Genomic DNA, 13,638 nt, shown 5'->3' with positions numbered 1-13,638 from the left:
CAAGCATATTAAAAAAATGAATGGGACAAGCACTGTCTCCAGATCATTTTCTTGCATATATTCTCAATACTCAGTACCAGGGTCAAACCTTAACTGCTGAAGAAAAGGAGTTGGCTATGACATGGACATCCAGCAATCATCCCTCCATAATGCCAACCATAATAAACTTCAGAGCTAAGGGTGAACCATTCAAGAAATATATGTTTGCTGATGATGTTTTAAAGAAAGTCACACCAGTGAACTGGTGGAAGTCACTTAAGCACTTGGATTCAGAGACTGTTGAAGTGATAATCTCACTTTTTATCAGCAGTAGCTTCTTCTGCCAGTATAGAAAGAATATTTTCTTCCTTTGGATTAATTCATTCCAAACTGAGAAACTGTTTGGGACCTGAAAAAGCAGGAAAACTTGTTTTTCTTTTCCAAATTATGAACAAACAGGAATATGAAGGTGAAGACGACTGAGTTAGCTGCAGAAGCCAATATTTTAAGTTTCTCATGTTGACCTGACTGACACAGTCGATTTAATTTTTTTTTAATATTTCATTTAACTATTTTAGTTAAAAACAATTTTAACAAAAACAAATCTGATATTAAAAAACCTGAATGTTTAACTAAATTCAAAAATTCATATGCTTGTTTTGTTAAAATATTATGTTTGATGTTGAAGAAAAAAATCCAGAATACATAACATTGTTGTTTTACTCAAATAAAACAATTTAAATGTCTGTCTGGTGATGTTCTCCTCCTGATACAGCATGGCAAGAAAATCCTCCAAATATTAATGATTAACCTGTTCAATTGGAGATAGTTCACCGCCCAATGACTTCATAAATATCTGCTTCAATTACCTTTGGTAAATGAAATAATGAATGATTGTTTGGTTTTCTGATATAGCTGTAAAACTAATCTGAAAACTTTTCAAAATAAATCACTTTAAAAATGTATAGTGTGTACCTTCTAAAAATGAAACATACATCCATCTCTGAGTTGTGAAGAATATGTATTAACCTTATAACAACCAACAAGAATGCACTTTTATGTAGAAATCCATGATTAAATCGAGTCTTCCTGACTAGTGATTTAAATCATGATTTAAATCAATTTGATTTAAATCAAATCCACCCTGGTCCTAAGTGGCACACAGGATCTGGTCCAAGAGGTGAATATAGCTCAACCGCTTAGTAATAGTGAACATAATGTAATTAAATTTAACATCCTTGGGGCGCTGGATACCAAAGAAACCCACCACAGTAGCATTTAATTTCAAAAATGTGATCTATATAAAAATGGGGAGGCTAGTTAAACGGAAATTAAAAGGAACAGAAATGAATTAAAGAATGAAATGCTTGCAAGCTGCATGGAAACTACTTAAAACACCATAACAAAGGTTCAAACAATATGTATACCCCAAATAAAAAAACCAGTAAGAGGGCCAAAAAAAATGCCACCTTGGCTAAACAGCAGAATAAAAAGAGGTGATTAGTGACAAAAGCGCATCTTTATAAACAGGAAGGCCCATATTGCAAGACTGGTCAATATGATCATTATCACCTGTTGCTTATCAATACAGTCTGCCAAATTTTCTCAGACCGTAACATGGTCATCCATGCTTTTGTGAGATACAGGCTCAACTCGTGTAACTTCTTCAAACTGGTCTTCCATGAGACTGGATCCAGAGAAAGTTGGTTATGACCGCCTTCTGTGATCATAAGGACAACAGTGCCAGTTTGTCAAATAATACAATTAAGGGCCTCTGTAGTAAATAAAGCCTTTTGTTATCTAGGTCACAAGTTTCTGAGCAATCACCTTTTGCCTGATTTCCTTGCCCAGCAGTTATGATAGTCAGGGAATTGGTCTACAGGAAGCCCTTTGGTTTGCTCAGCACTGACCATCGTTGGGCAGGTCTTTTTCCAACACAGGACCCTGGCTGTGGAAGACCTTTCCAATAGTAGGCCTTCCTAAATCCATAAGTTGCTGTTTTAAGGGCATTAATTCTATTTACTTCAGGTAGGTCTATTCTTGATCATTTTCCCCACAGCTCCCTTGGTTTTGCATGTTATTAAATGTGTATTGTATTTGGACTAATTATGTCTTCTTATATTTTTAAAATTTTGGTTTTGGCTTCTATTACAAAGTGTTTATTGGGATCTGTGACAGTTCAAACCAGGGTACTGCAATAGGCCCTGCTGGACTGATTGAGGAGCGAGACCTGAGACAGGGCTGCAGATCGAGGGACCTTACAGAGGGCACTGAGATAGGCCCCTGTTGGACTTCTATCCCAAAAGGGGTTTGGGTGTTTTGTTCTTTGTGTTTTGTTGTTACTGTGTTTTGGGGGTTTTTTTTTTTTATAATCTCACATAAAGACAATGTGACTCGGCCAGAGGTCTGAGTCACTGAAGACCCACCACAAACAGTGCAGGCATTAGTAATGAGACAGGGGAGCTCATGAGAGGTGAGTGTGACCTCATTACAGGCACTTATTCTGAGATATCTAAATATATAAACACATACACAAAATAAAATAACTGACTGCAAGCATATATTTCAATTACTAAAGGTCTGAATACAGGGAACCTTCCACAGTCTTTCAAAAAAACGAAATTTGCTACATTTCAAAGCTGTACATTTAATATGATTTTTTCCCCTTCTTTCTCCAAGTTGTAGGAAAAGATATTCAATGGATTCAGTGTCAACCCCAATATCAGAAAATGACCCATCGTAAACTGTCTCTGTTTACCTTCACATTCTCAATCTTAAACAGAGAGGAGAAGGAGCAGATAGATGTATATTTTAAAAAAAGAATATGTTGTGGTAGAGGGTAAATTAAACTTGGTTAGTAACAAAATTTAAATATTCTCTCCATTTGGAGAATACCCAAACAAAATTTATTTACCTTTCACATATTTTCATAAGAACTCTTTTTGTAGTCTACCTAACTGGCAAAAGATGTATCTTTTTAAGCACATTAACTTTCTCCCCCTTCGTTCTGCAGTGAAGTGTCAATGCTCACATTGTGACAATGATCTTTTCCAAGGAAACAGATTACTATCATAAACACAATATTATGACTTTACTAGAGGCTCAAGAGACAGAATTGTGAAGGTCAATGCCATTTTCAATGTGAGCAGATGGACGCTAGGAGAGGCAGGAAACTCCCCACTGAGAATCCCTTGGTTCCATGTAGGAAGTGAACATCATCATTTTTGACGAAGCAAAAGAGATCTCTTCCGCCAAATGCAGCCTGTGCTACAAATAGATGATTTAACGAAATTCTGCTCCACCCATATGACACGTCACTAAAGGACTGCTTCTCCCTCTCTAGAGGCTAGCCAGCCACTTTTCTCAAAAAGAAATCTGATCACTATCCGATCATTTGAAACCTAGAGTTGAGGGGAAGCTAGGGACTTGTTAGTCTGATACGAGCTGGAGCAATCACAAGATTTTTACCCTCATGTTTTAAATTCTATCCTATTTATTTATATATCTGTAGAGTTTATCCATGTGCTTGTTTGAGAGGGGTGAGTCTACAGGGAACCTTTCACAGCAGCTTCCTTTCTCTGGAAGAATCATCATCTTAGAGCTTTGGTCTGAAGAGCTCACTTGTACCCACTGTGGGGAGAACTGAACAAAAGAAACCCTGGGAATGTAGTTTTTAAGTTAAAAGCTATACTATGAGAAATAGGCACTAAGACTTTATGAGACTAAATTCTGGGAAGCTGATTCCCTATTAAGAAGTAAGGTTTTCCACAACTCTCTCATTCTGATCTCACTGCTAACAGGAGCACTTATCTCTTTAGCCAGGACCGGGGCAGCGTGGAATTTTGCCATCTTATTTCATTGCTTTGTTTTTCTACTTCTCGAGTACAGACTTTTTGTTTGTTTGGGGTTTTTTTGCAATTAAATGACTTTAAATTCACATCTGAAACAATAATCTTCAAGGAATTTCTTCACAAATTCCTTAATATTCAGTGTCTTCAATAATAAATGGAATACCGAAAATTAGTGGAAATTAGATTATTTTCTATAAAGTGCTCTATTTGTAAAGCTTACCCCAGTTTGAAGCATTCTCTCTAAGTTATATTTACTTTATTACTCTCTCGTTATTTAGCTGTGATGATTTTAGAGTCTCTCCTTTATGGAAGGATTTGTATTTCTTCAGCCACAGGCCAATACCTTTCCCCAATAAGCCTTCTAAAGCCAACTGTAGGGCATGGTTTCAGACAGACTAAATTTAGCCAGTTCTGTTCATCAGAGGAATGCTGTATGTCAGCTACATCAAAGCCCAAGGGCAGCCTGATAAACACTGAATACAGGTCACGTAGCTCTGTAGCTAACAAACTCTAAGAGAGCTTGTACTCGGGGGCATTCAAAGCAGTTTTGTCATCAACAATCTAGTATCCCTTGAGCCCCCATGTCGTTTCAGTTGCTAAGCAACACTGGTGTTAATGTCTTAGAGGAGAAAAACTTACCAGGCATCTGGCCGTTCATCTGGCTCTGCATGTGTGGTGCAGGAGGGCCCCCACCTACCATACCATCTGAAGACATGTTGTGAGAACGTGGAGGTGGGGGAGGGCCACTCTGACTCATCCCTCCTGGACCCATAGGCATATTCTGTGTGGGTGGCTGAAAGGAGACAGTTTAGTCAAACAAGAGAAGCATTTAGTCTGACAAAAATATTATATGTACATATGGTACAACAGTTGCCTATATTGTTAAGTGGGGTATGAAGGAAAGCACTGTGAAAAGCATTTCTTGTCTCTTCTGATACATTTAACTCCTCTTAATATTAATTTTAGTAAAACATTTAATATTTTACATAATGTATTACATTAATTTTGCATAATGTATTAGACACACAGCATCTTTCAGCATGGCTATTAAATAAAATACAAATCAATGCTTCATTAAAAAAATTATATCAGAACAATTTAAGATTGCTTAAAAAAACATTAACCCCCTACCCATCCACCCCAAAAAAGAGCATTTTAAAGAACCACCCCTTTATATCTGCTCTTTCAAAGCAACATTTGTTTGGTATAAAAATAAACATTCTATGATCTTCTCTCACCAACAGTTCCTGGTGCATCCACTGCTGATAACAGACTTTGCACCAGTAAAATAGTAGTTACAAAAAGAAAGAACCCCTAAATGCTGAAAGCATGCCAAAAATCTGCACTATTACAGAGGAGAACTGTGAGTGTCAGAAGGTCTGAGATCCCTTCTTTTCTATCCCTCTGAAGGTTCATAATTTTGTGCTGAACACCCCCTACAGGCTGGAAGCACATTAGTGCTGCTCTCCAAAGGTCCAGAGACAGCTGCCTAGAAAGGATGTTTATGGCAAATTTCCTAATGAAATTGTGAGGAAAATAGCTGAATAACCTTGAGAGTTCAAAGAGGGAAAGCAAGAAAAACAATATACATGAGTACGAATTTACCACTGGATTTCTACTCAGAAGGATGTATGGGGGTACAGAAACTGCTGCTAGCTAGCTTCACTGTCCCATGCAACCCTCAGGAGACAATACTAGCCCCTTTGCACACCTCAGCCAAATGCTTTCTGTGGGATAAAAATGCTCTCTACTATGAGAGAGCTAAGATTCTCTCATCTGGGGCTCCTCAGACAACCACCACGATACCCCATGCAGGCTACCATGCTCCGGAGCATCCTCTCCTGTGACACAGGTATGTGGTTATTTTGCCAGATTCCCTTTTACAGAAAAAGATAAGATGACCAATGGGTGACCTCCTGTGGGTTAATTCCCCTGCAGCCCTGTCCTTCCCTTCACTATGTCTATTCATTGGGGGTTCAGAAGAAGATAGAGCTGGAAGTGACCACTGTCTTAAAAAATGGATGTAAGTAGCCACCCCTCATTTTTCAGAGGAGAGGGCATTTAGTTTCTTGACAATTTCTTTAGGAAGTCTGCTAAAGTTCTTCTTTCTGGTCAGCTGTCTCTACACCCTTGGTGGCCAGCACCAATGTACTTCCAGTAAGCAAGAGGAAGAAAAAAGCAGTGAAGGAGATGGCTTCCCTACTAAAACCCTTCTCCGTCCTCTATCATGACAAATAACTTATCTCTCACTGCAGCAAAAACAGCAGGAAATGGAGGGGGTAAAGAGTGGAAGGCAGCTACCATTCTACAGCAGAACCTCAGGGTTACAAATACTAGAGTTACAAACTGACCAGTCAACCACACACCTCATTTGGAACTGGAAGAACACAATCAGGCAGCAGCAGAAACCAAAAAAAGCAAGTACAGCACAGTTAAATGTATACTATTAAAATCAAAAGGGAAAGCAGCATTTTTCTTCTGCATAGTAAAGTTTCCAAGCTGTATTAAGTCAATGTTCAGTTGTAAACTTTTGAAAGAACAACCATAATGTTTTGTTACGAACATTTCAGAGTTATGAACAATCTCCATTCCCGAGGTGTTTGTAACGCTGAAGTTCTACTATACTTGATCTTCTTCCTCTATTAAAGAAGAGGGAGGAGGTCCAGCTCTTGCTTCCTTCTACTTCAAGAGGCTGATCCTTCCTCACTAGGGTTGTGGGACTCTTTTTGAATTGAGCAAACTAGCTCAAAAAATATTTGTAAATAGACACAAGCTAAGAAAACTCAAGATTTTATTTCTCATTTTATTTTAGATGGATTGCTTTTTTGGAATATGTGGAGCACCAATATAGGGTCAATGGCATACCATAATACAGGCAGAATTCTCTCAGGGCAGAGGCCAAAGAACCACACAAGTTGGGAAGAACTAACAATCTATGTCATTTCTTTTCTTGTTAACACTTTCCCAGATAAAGATTAACTTTGCTAATGATTTACAGTTGGATTTAGAAAGATTGAGAAAAGGTTAATGTTTACACAGCACTTTCACGATGAAGATGATCATCAAGTTTCAGCTGTAATTAAGAGTGAAGTGGTGAAATCCTTGTGGTGGTATTTGCAATAAAGCTAAAATATAACAATAGCCAAAGAGGTTTGCATACCCCTAAGCAAGAAAAAAACTGACAGGAAGTCAAGGGGGAAAAAATATGGCTAAATCACACAGTTCCCAAGGCTATTTGAGCCAAACAGGGACAATATTTCAGAAAATGGAAGTCCTACTTTAGTGAAGCTAACAGAAAAGATCATAAACACAGACAGCTTAAAATGTAAGATATAAACTAGAATGGTTAGGAGAGAATTTGAGCAAATAATCAAGGACACAAAAACGTATATTATATTTGAAACAGGACCCACTGTGAATTAGTGGGTCCACTGAGAGTTACCAGGAAGTTAAGGGATCAATTAAGGAAAATAAAGACATGGCTTCTCTGCAAACTGATTTCTTTGCAACAGTCTCTATCATAAAAGACACTGGGGAAAATGCACCTCAGGCCCATTATTTTCAGAAGAAAACAATAAGGTACTGTCAGAAACTGAGTTGCCAGGAGGAGGTGCTAGAGAAAAATTGCTAAATTAAAGTGCAATACCAGAACCAGATGACACTCATCCAACAGTTCCAAAGACAGTTAAGAATAAAGTGTCAAAGTTGTTAACATAAGCAACCTCTCATTACAGTAAACTACTCTGTCAGAGGACTGAAGGGTAACAAATGTTATGCCTATCCTCAAAAAAAGGCAGTGTAGCTGATCTAGGAATTACAGACCAGTGAGCTATATATATCGTATCAGGTAAACTGACTGAAATAATTAAAAACTGAATAAAACACCGAGATGGACACAGGATAAGGACAAATTAGTACAGCTTCTATAGAGGGAAATCATGTCTATCTAGTCTATTAGAAATCTCTGAATGTGTCAACAAAAAAAAGTGAATAAAGGAGAACTAACTGACTCAGCTTATTTAGAATTTCAAAAAGTCTTCGCAATGTCCCTCATAAGGGTCTACTGAGGAAACTAAGTAGTGCTGATGTGCATACTGTCATGGATCAGAAGTTGGTTAAGAGAACAGAAATATTTAATAAATTTAAACAAGGAAAAAGGCTACTAATGTGATGCACCAAGGTTCTGTAGAAGAACTGGTGTTTCATATATTTATTAATGTACTGAAAAAGTGGGCACATAGCTGACAATTTGCAGATGATACAAAATATTTACATTATTCAACTCCAGAGAGGACTGTGAGGAAGGAATAAGCAATATGATGGCAGATTAAGTTCAATATTGATAAAAATAAGATAACGTACATTGGAAGGAATGATTTGAGCAACTCATAAATATTGCAGGGTTCTAACTCTCCTGTAACTACTAACAAAAAAGACCTGGATATCACTGTAGATAGCACACTGAAAAAGCTCAAAAAACAAGAAAAGAAAATGTTCAGTGTATGAAGAATGGGATAAGAAAATATAATGCCATTATATTTATAAATGATCAGTTCAGTACCATGTTCAGTTTTGGTCACCCCATCCCAAAAAGATAAAAGAGAAACAGAAGCACTTCAGAGACAGGCATCAGATGATTAGAGACCTGGAAAGTCTTTCATATAAGAGGTTGAAAAGACGAATATTGTTAATTTTTGAGAGGAGACAAATACAAGGGGATATGATAGCAATACAACCTCATGAATGGTATACAGCAGTTAAATTAGGAACTTCAATTTACCCTTTCATAGCAAAAAATAAGGGGACTTTCAATGAAACTGAATGGAAACAAATATATAACTGATAAGAGGAAATTCATTTTTATACAACACACAAACTGACCGAGGAATTCACTGTCAAAGTTTTAGGAACAAGATGTAAGTAGGATTCAAATAATTACATATGTATATGGACAATGATAACACACAGTTACATTAGACGGGATATAAACCCTCATACTGCAGGGCATAAGTCAACCACTAACTGATGGGGATTAGAAAGAAATTCCCCCTACATATATAATTATCCACTATGGTGTTTCTCGCACCTTCCTCTGGAGCATCTGGCACTGGCCACTAACAGAGGAAGGATACTGAATTAGATGGACTACTGGTTTGACCTAATATAGCAAACTCCACGTTCCTATACGTGATACTACAAATAGTGGGACCTTATTCAACAGGTGGCCCATCGCTTTCCAGCCTGCTTCAGTAATAATTTAACCAGCCATCAGATTAATAGAATCATAGAATTGTTGGACTGGAAGGGACCTCAAAAGATCATCTAGTCCTGTCCCCTGCATTCATGGCAGAACTAAGTATTATCTAGAGACCATCCCTGAGAGAGGTGTTTGTCTAACCTGCTCTTTAAAATCTCCAATGATGGAGATTCCACAACATCACTGGGCAATTTATTCCAGCGCATAACCACCCTGACAGTTAGGAATTTTTTCCTAATGGCCAACCTAAGTGGCCCTTTCTGCAATTTAAGCCCATAGCTTCTTGTCCTAGCCTCAGAAGTTAAGGAGAATAATTTGTCTCCCTCCTCCTTGTAATAACCTTTATGTACTTGAAAACTGTTATCGTGTCCTCTTTGTCTTCTCTTCTCCAGACTAAACAAACCCAGTTTTTTCAATCTTCCCTCATAGGTCAAGTTTTCTAGATCTTTAATCATTTTTTTGCTCTTCTCTGGAATTTCTCCAATTTCTCCACATCTTTCCTGAAATGTGGTGCCCAGAACTGGACATAATACTCCAGCTGAGGTGTAATCAGCATGGAGTAGAGCAGAAGAATTACTTCTCTTGTCTTCCAATACTCCTGCTAATACATCTCAGAATGATGTTTGCTCTTGTTGCAACATTGTTTACTACTGACTCATATTTAGCTTGTCATCCACTATGACCCCCAGATCTCTTTCTGCAGTACTCCTTCCTAGGAAGTCATTTATTTTTGTATGTGTGCAACTGACTGTTCCTTCCTTCTATTAAGTATTAAACCTTTTTGCTTAATATTATGCTATAATGTTCTGTTTTTTAAAACCAGATGAAATCTAGATCAATGGCCTCAATACTTCTTTCATAAATTAGATCAACTATAAGCCTCATGACCACTTCGAGTAAGAGACACTAAAACACCAAACAGAAAGAACTTAAATACAAACTGACTTCATATTACTGAAAGGCTAAAACATTAAACATCTTCCAAGTTAAACTTTTTCTTTGAAAAGCAGACTGGACCTATGTGATACCCAGTCAATCTCATACTTAGTCTTAGTGTAGAAGATCAGATCTGGAGAGAATAAGGATGAAGGCTGGTTGGCATGGAAGGATTTTTTCAGGATTAAATGCAGAAGGGAATTAGAGTCCATGTTGATTTTTTTTCCAGTTACAAACTGGAATCTATTAAATTATATGATAACAGTAAATTAGGGAAGCCAAAAGTCATTCTGAGCTGTGCACTCACGCCAACAGTCATGCAGCACTTTTCAAAGTTGTAGTGAGGTTTTCTTCAGGGTTTTAATACAGGACAGAAGCAAAGCAGCAAACAAGTGCAAGTCTGGAATTTTCTGCTACGACCCTGACTCATATCAATCAAAATTACTATAGCCTTCCTGCTGTCAGTAAAGGACAAAATACTTGTTTGCAGAGTATTGACAAAGTTAAACAGGACTGAGATATAAGACTAAGTATAGCAGAGACTCTGGAAGCGTTAAAACATGTAGGAGAGGAAGTAAGCATTGCTAAATCCTGCTAAAACACTTTACTGCTAATCGGTAGGGAATGCAAAAGCATATTTTAAAGTATGCTTTGGAAACCTTGTTTTTCCTGTAATCATTTTAGGGTTTATTATTATTGTTTGATATGCAATGTAAACAAATGTTCCCCACCCTCCTATGGGCAGAAGAGAAATGGAACTAAATCAGGATTTAATAATGTGTGTTCAGGTCTCTGAAGCACAATTCTCTGTAATATAAGATTTCCCAACCTATGAGCTACCCTAACCTGCAGTCTATTGCTAATATCGCAGCCTCTGTCTATTCTATTGATAGGTGGCAATGGCATCTGCAGAGCACTTACTGAGGTGTGAGAGTGGGAAATAAGATAACAAAAGGGCTGAACTTCTGAGATTTGAATAAGCAAAAATGTGAAAAATGTAAATATAGTTATGTTTATTCTGCTACTTTCAAAGAAAAACAGTGGAAGTGTTAGGAAAAAAAAAACAGCATCCATTTTTTCAGAATGTGATTTTTTTTTTCCATATAAAAAAGTATGTGTGACCACATGTAGCTGCGAAAATAAAGTTTAATTACAAGTGTAATTTATCATCACACTGCTGCTGATAATCTTACTGAAATGTGATATTAGTGGCAAGTAAGTCCAAAGGAATGACTACCACTTTCCAGCCTGATTTTATATTAATACTTTTAATATCAAAAGAGAACTTTGATTTAAATATTTGGATAGAATGTTCAACATGTACACAGTAAAATATTTCATCATTAAAATCAGCTGTCCAACCAGAAGAACTGTATTAGAATACTTTTAATGTTTGTAGCGCAACCAGTTCTGCTGTAAAAAACAATATGAAATCAGGATAACAACTGGTTTATGATTATATTTTAAGCGCTAATCTGCTGTTAGATGCAGCTGTTATGAATAAAATGTATACAGGATATTTAAACTTCCTTTAAGACAATTCTATTGCTACAGACAATAAGTGAACTTAGGGCACACTTGAGATTCAGAGCTGGATGGGTATATGGGGTACTGTGAAAAATGGGTGGATCACTTTCTTTTTAAAAAACTGATCTTGTCCACCTAGAATAAACCTGTTTTTAAAAAGGCTTTCTTCAAGACACATGTAACCTTAGAACAGGTACCTTCTGCTCTCCAACTGTGTAGTTCCTTCTTCTTGGGGTATCAAGGAGACTATTGCTCAGGTTAAGGCCTGGTCTCTGCACGGTTTGTTGGCATGGGGGTGACGGTCAGTTGTTTGGGGGGAAAGCATGTGGGTGTTCAAAAAAAAAAAAAAAAAAAAAAATCAAATCCTATCCCTAACCAAAGCAGCTTTGCCACTAAAAGCCCTACAGTAGAGGCAGTTATACCAGCAAAGAAGCTGTTGAGCCAGTACAACTCATTTCTTTCAGGGAACTGGCATAAGCTATAACAAAAAACGTTCTTTCACTAGTGTATATGATGCTACTCCCCTGGGAGGGTTTGCTTGTGTAGATATACTGGCACACCTCTTATAGCGTAGATAAGGTCTAAGATAGCTGCAGAAATAGATTTATTATAGAAATGTTTTGATGGTATTGTGCAGGACTCCATGATTACTAATGAAGAATTTGACATCACATAGGCCAGAGCATGAAGACAAGATTTAAGAGAGTGGTTTAGAATCTTAGTGATTAGACAAAACAAGGCTCTCTGAAGCAGAATGGACAAACTGGTGAATACTGGGAGTCCACGGTACTCCTGAGCTAACTCATAGGCTGGATGATGAAGGTTTGAGTTTTTAGAAACACAGCAGGCCCAATTCTCCACTTTATACCAGTGTAACTACACTAGTACCAAAAGAGACATACCAGCATAAAACTGGTATAGCACAGCAGATAATCAGGCACCAAATGGTAAAATGAGGGGCCCACTAAACTCAGTTTACAGCAATGGTCTCCAACTTTAAGAATAAGATCACTTTTTGAATTTAAGTGCAACCCAGGATCTACCTCAAAGAAAATGTAGAAATAACCATAATCACACAAACCCAAACACCCTTGTCCCACCCATTCTCAGGCTCTGCTTTGCTCCCTCCATCCCTCTCCCTCCGTCACTTGCTCTCCCCCACCCTCACTCACTTTCACCATTCTGGTGCAGGGGGTTGGGGTGCAGGCTCTGGGATGGGGTTGAGGGGCTCAGGTGCAAGAGGGGGTTCAGGGTGCAGGCTCTGGGAGGGAGTTTGGGTGCAGGAGGGGGCTCAGGACTGGGGAGGGGGTTAGGGTGGAGGCTCTGGGAGGGGGCTCAGGGCTGGGACAGGGGGTTGCGGTGCAGGAGGGTTCAGGGTACGGGTTCTGGGTTCTGGCTGGGCACCGCTTACCTCATGCACCTCCCGGGCGGTGACACAGTGGGGCTAAGGTAGCTCCCTGCCTGCCTGGGCCCCGCGCTGCTCCCGGAAGCATCCAGTACGTCCAGCAGCGGCTCCTGGGGGAGTGAGGGGCAGGTGGCTCCGTGTGCTGCTCCCGTCTGCAGGCACCGTCCCTGCAGCTCCATTGGCCGAGGTTCCCTGTTTTCGGCCAATGGGAGCTGTGAAGGTAGTGCCTGAAGGCAAGGGCAGCACACAGAGACACCATGCCCCTGCTCCCTTCTCCCCCCGAGCTACAGGGGGACATGCCAGCCACTTCCAGGAGCGGCGTGGGGCCGGGGCAGGCAGGGAGCCTGCCTTAGCCCTGCTGTGCCGCCGCACTGTTAACAGCCCATCTCCCAGTTTGACTGCAGGAGGGTTAGCAACTCTACGCGATTGACTGGTTGACTGTGGAGCATGTGATGATCTCAGTCTACCGGTTGGTGACCACTGGTTTACAGGAATCTTTAATGTTGCCTAGAGGCTTCCTGTTTTTGTTTTTTAAAGTCTTTCAAAAGTCCTTTACCGCTCATAGATTCATTTTTTGTCTTGACATGACAGAAGTTTTGCTGTTTGCTGGGATTAACAGCTGAAGTATTCTCCCTCCGCACTCAGCCAAAGGAATCTGACCATCTGTTTGTAATGGACTAGTG

The 13,638-nt window shown here is 39.0% G+C and overlaps 1 protein-coding gene across 5 annotated transcripts in view; it reads right to left on the bottom strand.

Annotated features, from left to right (window-relative positions):
• Positions 1-13,638, bottom strand: part of SS18 (SS18 subunit of BAF chromatin remodeling complex) — a 60,838-nt gene that overhangs the window by 34,930 nt on the left and 12,270 nt on the right. For all 5 annotated transcript variants that reach the window (XM_037892720.2, XM_037892721.2, XM_043539707.1 and 2 more), the window contains exon 4: positions 4,470-4,623. In XM_037892720.2, the coding sequence (XP_037748648.1) occupies positions 4,470-4,623 (154 nt within the window). The remainder of the gene's footprint in view (positions 1-4,469; positions 4,624-13,638) is intronic.

The sequence above is a fragment of the Chelonia mydas genome, chromosome 2 (genome assembly GCF_015237465.2).
Source record: "Chelonia mydas isolate rCheMyd1 chromosome 2, rCheMyd1.pri.v2, whole genome shotgun sequence".
Classification (NCBI taxonomy): Eukaryota; Metazoa; Chordata; order Testudines; family Cheloniidae; genus Chelonia; species Chelonia mydas.
Note: the sequence above shows the minus strand (reverse complement) of the source record. Positions and strands in the feature narration are given on the sequence as shown.